Source organism: Salvia hispanica, chromosome 2 (assembly GCF_029641045.1).
Source record: "Salvia hispanica isolate PSC_SH4W2 chromosome 2, Shi_PSC_v1, whole genome shotgun sequence".
NCBI lineage: Eukaryota > Viridiplantae > Streptophyta > Magnoliopsida > Lamiales > Lamiaceae > Salvia > Salvia hispanica.
The window spans coordinates 41,045,236-41,056,746 of NC_142693.1; the positions used below are offsets into that span (position 1 = coordinate 41,045,236).

An 11,511-nucleotide genomic window follows, 5' to 3' on the forward strand; every position below is an offset into this window, starting at 1 on the left:
GAGTAATATTTAAATATCACTAGATTCGTTAATAAAATATAAACATGTATTAGCTTGCAAATATGTACTTATTATTCATCCTAAAACATAAAATTATTGTAAATATTATATACATTCAAAATCATTATAAATATTATATATAAAAGTGATATAAGTGAAGTAATAAATATATAGATTTCACAAACATTTAAATGTTTATTTTGTTAAGTAGAGAATAAGATGTAAATTGGATCGCAAATTATAAAAATTTTAGGATTAAAACAAGTATTAAAAATAATTTTAACTAAAATATAAATATAACAAAATAATACGGAGTATATGCAAATTAGTAAATTTAGTAAAAAAATTTATTTCATAGAGTATTTAAAGGTTTTATTTTGATAATAAGAAGCAATATTAATTGATAAATAAAAAAATAAAGAAAGGAAAAAATATGTTCTTGTCGAGGGTTGAACTTTAGACCTCTTAGTGAAAAACCTAATAACTAAACCATTAGAATACGATGTTTTTTATGACATTTAATGAAAACAAAGTATATTTCCACGCTCCACGGAGAGAGCGGATATGCTATTTTCGGCTTGATTCAAGGGAAAATATAGGCACTCCAAACGGCTGGGAGGGGGCGACCGCCCCCTCCTGCCCCCTAGATCCGCCGGTGAGTGAATGAGGAGGGTTAGCGGCGTGAGAGATTGAGAGTGTGATCGAATGATCGTGTGCGGGATGGAGGCGTGAATAGAAAAGGTTGGGGTATATAATAAATAGGAGAAACTTAAACTTATCGTAAGATACTAACATCCTATAAATATAATATTATTATTTATTAGGAAACGTTATGAACCATATTTATATTTGATATTCGATTACTCCCTACGTCCCAGATTTATAGTCACATTTTGCCATAAAAGTCCGTCCCACATTTATAGTCACATTTAGAACTTTCCATATTTGGACATAAAATTTTACCCCATTATTCACTAAAATTACACCCAAATGTCATTATCTACATTAAAACAAATCAAAACAAAAATAAAAAACCAAAAAGTCAAAAAGGGACCCACCTTCAACCAACTCACTTCATTTATTACACACTTTATCGTCCCACTTCATTTATTACACACTCTATCATTTCACTTTATCATCTCATTTCATTTATTACACACTTCACCTCTCACTTCATTAATTACACACTCCACCAATTCCTTAAAACCCGTGCCATAACTTAATGTGACTATAAATGTGGGACGGAGGAAGTATTATTTATTAGGAAAAGTTATGTACTCCCTCCGTTTCTTCATAGTTGAGGTGGAACTTTTCGGCACGGAGGTTTAGAAATGAATGTTGGGTGTGTTAAATAAATAGATCAAAAAGTAAGAGAAAGGAAATAGTAGAGAGAATAAAGTATAAAGTAAATAAAGTAGATAGAATAAAGTAGGAGAGAGTAAAGTAAGAAAGAGAAAAAAGTTACCATATATGGAAATGACTCAACTATGAAGAAACTTTCCGAAATGAAAAAATGACTCAACTATGAAGAAACTTTCCGAAATGAAAAAATGACTCAACTATGAAGAAACTTTCCGAAATGAAAAAATGACTCAACTATGAAGAAACGGAGGGAGTACTATATTTATATTTGATATTTGTAATACTATTAGAATCTAAAATTGAAAATCTAAAATTGATTTATTATTCGGTTCCGGGTAAGAACCGGTCTGTTCCGGGTAGAACCGGAACCAAAATTTTTTAGAACATTAGAACTAGTACCGGAATCGGAACGAGTTTTCCGGTTCCCGCTTCCTCAATTGCCCGGCCGGTTCTGGTTCCGGTTCCGATTGCGGGTGCCCGAGAACCGGAGAACCGATTAAGCAGGCATAGGCTTCATGTCCAAATATGCAGAGATAAGATTTTTTGCTTTATTGTGTAATAGAAAAGAAATTAGAAATTATCTAAATTTTTGTAGTATTATATAACAATTGCTTAACTTGACAAATTGGTTGGTTACATAAACATGGTTAAAGTTATCATTTTGGCAAGATTGAGGCGGGCTCTTATCTTATGTAATGCTTTGAGTTAAGCTTAAATATGTTATCAAACAATTAAAAATACCCGCATATAATTCTTTATCTTGATATTACTATCTTATCAAGCATGTCCTTACTAACAATAAAATGGTTATTTATAAAGTTCGAAATATTATTAAATTCAATTAAATTAAAGAAGAAGGCATTAAAATGAGGCCAACATGGATTGAAAACTTTATTCTTCGTCTTCGTCATCGTCATCCTCTTCTTCTTTTTTTTCTTCATCTTCTGCAATCTCTCTCAAAATTAGAACCATTGCACCACTAGGGTCATAACGTGGAGGTTCTACAAATTTATCATTATAAATGTCATTAACTTACACTCCATCTTCTTGGAAAGTTGTGTCTTCATTTGCATCTTTTGTGATGGCATAACTGGCATCGAATTTCATTACTCGAACTTTCAACACTGCTCACCAGTTACCTTATCTTTTTTCTTGCTGGGAAAAAGATACAAAGTAAATTTGAGATGCTAGACAAATGAATCATATTTGCGATACTCCTTCTGAATATTTCACTTTTACAATTTTGTACTTCAGATGAACAATTATACCACTACATGGGGGCGAAGCTAGATTATATTATTGCATAGTTGAAGAATACAACTTTCTTTATTGGTAATGCATAATATTCCACCTCCACAGCTTCTTTCAAAATACCAATAAGGCATCCTTGTCATAGTTGCAATATTCAAAATAATCCAACAAAAACAAAAAAAAAAAGATACATTTAAAATAGTTACGGTGGATAAAGAATGTGAAAGTGCTATGAATTAGATTACTGGTTCGAAACCTTGGAGATTCTCCAAGACAATGAAATGATTATAGCCCAAATTTTACTCACTAAGCAAAAACCTAAATGACTCACTAAACTAGCAACATAAGAACTAGTAAAATATACTTTAACATTAATCTTAGCCTGACAAAAGATCTTCAAAGTTGAAGAGGAAGATCTTAGAGAGTTTCTAGGGTTTTACAATGTTCAAAAGTTGGTGGGGAAAAACTCTAATATGACTTTTTATATTAGGAGTACATATAAAACAAAAATAAAACAAGTCCGTATAAAAAAAGGATCCAGGCCAAATCAAGCCCTTAGATTGCCCGAGCTTGAAGACTCCCTCGAGCAGTGTTTTAAAAACCGGTTTGGATAGGCCGGTCGGACCGGTTCAGCCGCAAACCGGTGACCTTTCCGGTCCGATTGACCATATAAAACCGGCGGAGGGTTGAGCCGTTTTGGACTAGGTGAACCGGCCGGTTGGACCGGAAACCGGGAACCGGTTGAACCGGTTACCAAATTTTTTGATTTTTAAAAATGAATTAAAAATCAATTTAAAAAAAATTTACACTAAACTTTTATTTTATATTAACCCATACTTGTATTGGGCCTATGAATTTATAAAATCTAGCTTAAAAAATCATTTGTGTCTTTCTTTATAGAAGTATTCCACAAGATTGTTCTTTCATTTTTCAATGTGGGATGAAAAGCTTGTTTTATAGTCATCTTGTACAATCTTTTGCCTTTATTTTTTCAATATGGGATAGTTTGTTTTGTTAATATGTACTACTTCATATTATATCAACTATCAACAATCAACTATATACTACTTGTATATATAATTAAAAGCTATATACATATTTTATATCATAACTAAAATTAATAAATCTTAATTAACTTTCAAATAAAGTTTTAATTACTGATGCTTAGATTGAAAATAAAATAACAAGTATATATAATGGAAGAAGTGTTCATAACATGAAAATTAATACATAATATAATAAACATATGAATATGTATTTTTATATTATTGGTATTACTCGTTAATAATTGGTATATATATATGCTTTATCTATACTTATATATCTATATATTATTTGAAATTAAATTATATATTGCATTAATGCTTGTTAATTAACATGTTTTGAAATCAAATATTTTATAATAAATATGTATTTAATTATATACTCATATATATATATATATATATGCTACAGTAAAACGGTTCGACCGATGGTTCGACCGGTTGGACCAGTTGAACCAGTTGAACCGTGAACCAGTAGCCTCGTCGGTTCGCTCGCCGGTCCGATTTTTAAAACATTGCTCTCGAGTGTGAATCCCCGAAAAGCTTAGTCGGGCAGTCCTCTATCTTCAAAACGCTCGGCCTGGTTAAACTCTCTGGAATGCGCAACTTTCGCAAAACGATCTTAACTTTCTCCAATTAAGGCGACACGGCGACACGTAGATTTAATCACAAATTGCGTTGTAAATAAATGATTGTATCCATTAATGAATCTAATTAGATGTACTATAAATCCATATAATTAGCTCAAGGTAAATTGTGTAGTGAATTTTCAGTTTAATAGAAACTAGAAAGTCAAGTCTACTTTTGCAAACACGGACATAAATTAAATGACAAAAATGAAACAAGAAAAACTTAAATTAAATTGGCAATGGAGAGAGTCGGACAGCGAAGAACAAGGATATAGAGAGAGAGATATTTTATCCTTGAGAGAAAAATTTGAAAACCCTAAATCGAATTTCGTCTCCTCTCTTTCCATTTCCCAAGTTGCAACAGTTAATTGCCCCACTGATCTCTGCCTATACATGCACCATTTTCTGTGCGTATAGGTTCAGATTTCCCTCCGCCGAAGGCTCAATTGAGACCGCGATCATCACTCCAACGAGCATCCATTCACAATCAAGGTGAAATCCATCTGATTGGAGCATTTTCCACATCCGATCGTGCTCGATTTTTTCCGGATCCAGCCAATTTTGGTTGCTGGCTGGGGTCATTTTCCAAATTAGATCTGCCGCTTTTTTATTTATTCGGATGGACGATCTGGATGTGCTCGCCCGCGATTTTGGATTGGGAGCTCGGGGGAAATCCAATCCGATGCGGTCTAATGCGCCGGAGCGTCGATCGATGGACGATCCATTGTTTAGCGACGTCTTCGGCGGCCAGCCAAAGTACACCTCCAGCTCAAACTTCGGTGGCATGAACAAGCAGAGCGATTTTGACTATGATTCAATCTTCAAGTCATCTGCTGCGGCTGAACAGCCGAAGAATGGTAGTAGCAATAAATCATCGATGCCGGTGTATGATAAGCCGGTATACGATGAGGATATATTCGATGGGCTCCCCGGATTGAAGAGCAAATCCCCGCCCCCTTCTGTGAAATTTGACGATGACGTGTTTGTGTCCATGTCCTCGCCTTCAATGGGCAATGGTCCAAATAGGGAATATGATGATTTGTTGGGGAATTTGGGGAGGAAGGAAAAAGTGGGGGATGAAAACATTAGTAGTGGTGCTAAAAGCAGCTCAAGTTCGAAGGGCTATGATGATTTATTTGCTGGGTTTGCGAGTAGCAATTCCCCTGTTAGAGACAGGTAAATTCTGAAGATCTGATTATGTGTTCACTCTCTGATTCGTCTTCACATTAGTTTGTTGGCCCAAGTATGCAATATGTGGCGCACTAAATAAGTGTTCGATTGATATTGCTATGGCCTGAATACACAATGAGTTTCTTTTGTTGTTGGTTTCTGATATTATGTCTCATTTTTGGTTGATTGCAAATTCATGTATTATTAATACGTGTCACCTGTAAATGCGGTAGAATTTTTGTTGATGCTAGTAAATATGAACATGTGATTGCAGTATTTTTCCAGCATCAATTTGCTTGTTTGGCGTATGTCATCTTGATGTTTCTGTATTATGGTAAAAAAGACCAAGGCTTTAAAGATTACCTTGCAGTTGTCGGAAATTATTGCTGTTTGAGTTATATATGATGTTACAAAATTAGTAATTTTTGCTCACAGAGTTCATGTTAGCTGAAATATCCATCATGGTTTCACAAATATGAACTCTTGGTTGGTTTAGTAATGTACAATGTCCTTCTAGCTTGATGTACACATCAATGGTTTTAAAGGGAAGGAGAGTTATGATAGAAATCCATTTGGTTCTTTATGGGTCTGAATGAAGGACGGGATTCATGTCTACAACTGATACAGTTTTCAATCTTTCATGTGCTTTGCCCCTGATTTCATATGGCTGGATATCACTTCATTTTTGTTTCTTCCGCAATAAAAAATTGCCATTAAGTAGTACTAGTAACTTAGAATCACCAACTGTTGAATAATCAGCAATCAGCTAAGAACAGGCAGTTTATTTTGGGTGGTGCAGATATGTCATGTGAATCAAGATCAATTGCCTGAAAGGGAACTAGTCTGTCTGTTGCAGTTAATGTTACTAGATTCCAGTAGTCCTCTCTTGCAAAAGAAATACTTTCATAATCTGTAGTCATCTTACTACTTACTAGTTGTAGGAAAGAATTTGGAGTAAGGAGAATTGATTGACAACTTGACACAATGAACTCCCATGTTTTTGTACAATTGACACGTCAAGGTTAGATTTGGATAGATTTGGATTTACTATTGGATACCTCATTGTGGATTTTAATTGAATTATGTAACCCAAATTGAGAGAATTCCTTGAACTGCCCCTTCTCTGACCACACACAGAATTACACTTATGTAAATTTCCCAATATATTTATCACTGTCGGGGCTGATAATACTGTTTCATTCTGGCTAATTTATGTTTACTAAGATTCTCTGAAATAAGGTTTAGAATAAATAAATTACTACCAGGCGCCATTGAAGCTTCTTTGCTTTCCTTGTAGAACCAGATCAGTACCAGAGTCAGGATGGAGTTCTATGCCAAATTCTGGCTTAAAGAATGGCTTGGATGATCCTTTTGTAGTTCTGGAGTCAAGTTCGACACAACACTCATCGTTCACAGTACCTAAAGATCCTCTTGATGAAATTAGTAAATTTAATAAATCTAGGAGCACGAGGGCTGAAGTTTCATCTGGTAGTGGAGGAGCATTTGATTACATAGATCCTCTCAGCACTTTTGCAAAACCTGCATCATTTTCCTCTGGAAAGGATAAAAGAGAGAAGGGTGGGAGTCCTTCTCGATCTGAAACACCCAAACCTGCTACTGCCAGAGAACCGATGGAGAACTCTTATTTTGGATTTTCGGAGAGCAACAACATGAACAATGTTCCTGTAGATCAGGAACCTCCCTTGTTTGACGTGCCAAATGTTTCTTCAGATTTTCAAAAACCTTCTGGTCAAACTTCTCCTCCCCAATATTATGAAACGGTCTCAGAGGTTGATATGTCTCCTACATCTGGACAAGGAAATAAGTCTGATGAAGTATGGCTGACTGTATCAGAGATTCCTCTTTTTACACAACCCACTGCTGCTCCACCACCATCACGACCACCTCCACCCATAACTCGACAAGCTTCAATGTCAGAAACAGGTTCTTTTACTTCCAGTTTCCAAAAGCAGAGTGATGGGTTTGTATCATCATCAAATTATAATCAACACCCCCAAACCAGGCCTTCTGCCAAGAGCCCTCCCGTCTCACAGTTTGATGAGCTTGATGACTTTGCCAGTGGTAGGTCACATAACAGTTTCGACGAAAGTGCCAATCTACACCACGGTACAGAGACCAATGATTTCTCTGCCGCAGCTGCATCAGCTGCTGCTATGAAGGATGCTATGGACAAAGCAGAGGCTAAATTCAGACATGCTAAGGAAGTCCGTGAAAGAGAACATGCAAAAGCTTCCAGAAATAGAGAGCCTGGGCCAATTGAGAATGATGAACAAGGTAGCCAGGAGGAATATAGGGAAAGTCAAGAGAGATTAAATCGTGAAAGGAGACAGAAGGAAGAGGAAGAAAAGGAGCAAAGGAGACTTGAAAGGGAGAAATTAAGAGAGATTGAGAGGGAGAAGGCTAGGCAAGCTGTAGAAAGGGCTACCAGGGAAGCTCGTGAAAGAGCAGCAGCCGAGGCACGTGAAAGAGCGACTGCTGAAGCTCGATTAAAAGCTGAAAGGGCTGCTGTTGAGAAAGCGAATGCTGAAGCCCGAGGACGCGCGGAAAGAGCAGCAGTTCAGAGGGCACAAACTGAAGCCCGCGAAAGAGCTGCAGCAGAAGCTAAAGGAAGGGCGGAGAAGGCTGCTGCAGAAGCTAGGGAAAGGGCTGCTGCAGAAGCTAGGGAGAAAGAAGCGCGGGAAAGATCTGCAGCAGTAAGGGCAGAAGCAGATGCGAGGCGCCAAGCTGAACGAGCTGCTGTTCAAAGGGCTGCAGCAGAGGCTCGGGAGAGAGCTGCTGCAGAAGCTCGGGAGAGAGCTGCTGCAGAAGCTCGAGAAAGGGCTGCCTCAGCTGCAAAGATGAATCAACAAAAGAACGACAATGATTTAGAATCATTTTTCAGCATGAATCGAGCAAGCAGTGTACCAAGAGCAAGAACAAGCTCAACTGTAAGGGTTAATGCATGAATTTCAGTTACATATCACAGTTATTGATCCTATTCATTAGGTTTTGCATTGACACTAAGTCGTATTCTTCTCTTTGTTTATGTTTTAGGATCCTTTCTTTGATCAACAGTTTCAGAGCAAGGGTGAGTCTGACGCTGCAAGGAGGACGCCGCCATCAACTGGGGCATCGTCTAACTTAAAGAAAGCTTCTTCCACTAGCAACTTTGTTGATGACCTATCTTCTATTTTTGGAGGTATATCACCTTGTCATGTCATTTTAACGTCAAAATGCTGTTTAGCATTTGTTTGTCGCTGACTGTTGTCCCATGGGAATTACTTTGCTTCCAAAGCTACTACAACATCTGGAGAATTTCCGGAAGTTGAAGGAGAAAATGAAGAGAGAAGAAGAGCCAGAATGGAACGCCATCAACGCACTCAAGAGAGAGCGGTATACGCTATGTTACTTTAGAATTTTCTTCATCTTCTATTTGTCATTCTTCATTCTATTATTTCTATTATTGAGTTGTTGATCGTGTGGTTTTAGGCCAAAGCATTGGCTGAAAAAAATCAGCGGGACCTTCAAGCTCAGAGGGAACAAGAAGAAAGACATGTGAGTTTCTGAAACAAAAGTTGATATTTTCTCGTGAATACATAGCTAATTGCTTATGTACCTTCAAAGGATTCATGTGTATTAGAAAAGGCCTATGGTGTACTGCTGGAACAAGAATAAAAAATATCGAAAAAGGAAGAACCAAAAGAAGGAAAACATAAGGCAGAAAATAAACAAAGATAAAGATAACTCTCATCCTATGACTAAGAGGCTATCCTCTGAAAAGGCCACTGCTATCAAGCTGAAATCTTAATATAATTCTGAACAATTAAACGGAAGAATACAAAGCCCTATTCATAAGAACTAATGAAGACTCCTAACTAATTATAATAGTCTAAAGGATAGGCTTGAATACAATATTCCTAACAATTTATAATATCTAAACAAGAAATCTACAGATTTCATCTCTATCAAGTATCAATATGCTAATACTTTTTCCCCTTTATGTTCTCATCTTCTGAAGAGGAATACATCCACACTTGATAAAGTACGAGTTTCAGTTGAAAACTAAGTAAATAACCATTTGAAATTAGTGTACTTTTTTATCGAAAAGTATTAGTATTTTTTAGTTTTTTTTTTTCACGAAATGTCTGATTGCAAACTCAAGCTACTCCTTTTGATATGTCTTCTGTGTGTGAGGTGTTCCATCAATTTAACCACAATCTTATTTGGTTGCAGAGGATTGCTGAGACCTTAGATTTTGAAATCAAGCGTTGGGCAGCTGGAAAGGAAACAAATTTGCGTGCGCTGCTATCAACGTTGCAATATGTGTGTTTGATTATCTTCCTATCTTACATACGATCTTTATAAATTATAGTCTCCCTCCGTCCTGCGATGAGCCGCATTCTTTTGGGCACGGGATTTAAGAAAATGATGTTTGAAGAGTTAATTGGCGAGAGAATAAAGTAGGATAGAGAATAAAGTAGAGAAGTGTAGAGAGAATAAAGTTGGTGAGAGAATCTCAACAGTAAGAGAGAGTGAATGTGTTGTTTATTGCTAAAAAGGGGAATGACTCATTTTAGATGGGAGTATGGGACGTCCCAAAAAGAAATACGAATCACTTATGGTGGGACAGGGGGAGTATTAGATATTGGCAGAATTCTTAACCTGGCTATAGTTCTATTTTGGGTGTGCTTTATTTAGATTAATATGAAATTGGTATTTTCTAAATGGTTATAAAATGCAAACCGGGTATACCCTGGGTGACAGGTGCTTTGGCCTGAATGTGGCTGGCAGCCTGTGTCGTTGACAGACTTGATCACTGGTGCCTCCGTTAAAAAGGTTTATAGGAAAGCCACTCTTTGCATTCATCCCGACAAGGTACAGCAAAAGGGTGCTACTCTCCAACAGAAATACATTGCTGAAAAGGTGTTTGACCTGCTAAAGGTACTCTTCTTATGATGAGGTTTTACCATTTCCGAAAACTCTTATCTAAAAAATCCACATGTTGCATGTTTGATTAATTATTGAGCACAAACATGGTAAGCTGGGAAATAATTTTGGGTATTCATCTTCAGACACTATTTACTTTCTGCTAGAAACTCCATTGATATCGAGTTTAATTTGCCCTAATAGGAAGCTTGGAATAAATTCAACTCAGAGGAGCTCTTCTAAATACTGCCACAAATTCTTGTACTCAAGTCATCTACCTCTCAACCTTGCCATTCGACGGATGAGATTCTCTCCCTGCTCTCAATCTAGAGGTGCGATGATGCACCTACATTTTTGTGCTTTCTTTTGCTTGTTGCAAAGTGCTGGTTGAGAAAAGAGACCTCCATGCTGCGGGTATGCTCGAATGGCGTGTACATGTATGCTCGATGTATATTGATGTCAACATCGAAGATCCAAGCAAAAGTTAAGTGGTTGTTTTTCAGTTCTTGTGGTGCTGTGGAACAATTTAAGTTACCTTTGGTTGTTATATCATTCATCTTTTGCCTTTATTATTTTTTTTCTTTCTTCTTTTGCTGATTTCTTTAGCTATTCATTTGCATTATTATGTCTGAGCTGTTGAGTACTCAGAATATTAATGAATTCTCCTTGTATTATTATTGTGTTGAGATTTATCTGAAGGTGCATATAAATTTGGTTTGTTTTTGTATGATTTTGAATATAATGAGATTCTTGTTCAGTTGAGATTTTGTGGTTGAGATTTTGAATGATTTTTTTGGATTCTTCTTGCGACGTGCTTGCTGTATAAGGATTTAATAGTATTCATTTGACAATTCAACTTGGAGTGTAAGATATGACCTAGTGTTGTCACTATTCAGTACTCCAGTGGTCCACAAAATAAATGTTTTCCATTTTAGTTTGCTCGATAGATAACTAATTTTGAAGATACACGATTAAAAATTACCTAAAATGTATGTTTTTATCATGTTTGATTTATTTATCTTCAGTACCAAATTGCCCCTAAAATTAGTCTATATCTATTGATGTTAAATTTTCTCTATAGTGAGATTGGGCCGAATCTCATTTTTGTTTAACAATATGTTAACAATCTT

At 36.3% G+C, this 11,511-nt stretch overlaps 1 protein-coding gene across 1 annotated transcript; it reads left to right on the forward strand.

Annotated features, from left to right (window-relative positions):
- Positions 1-4,515: 4,515 nt before the first annotated feature.
- On the forward strand, positions 4,516-11,143 carry LOC125219090 (auxilin-related protein 2-like). The gene is made up of 8 exons (XM_048120961.2): positions 4,516-5,461; positions 6,753-8,403; positions 8,510-8,654; positions 8,751-8,848; positions 8,945-9,010; positions 9,689-9,778; positions 10,220-10,396; positions 10,586-11,143. Exons 1-8 carry the CDS (start codon positions 4,905-4,907, stop codon positions 10,622-10,624), a joined length of 2,823 nt encoding a protein of 940 aa, XP_047976918.2. The 5' UTR covers positions 4,516-4,904; the 3' UTR covers positions 10,625-11,143.
- Positions 11,144-11,511: the final 368 nt, after the last annotated feature.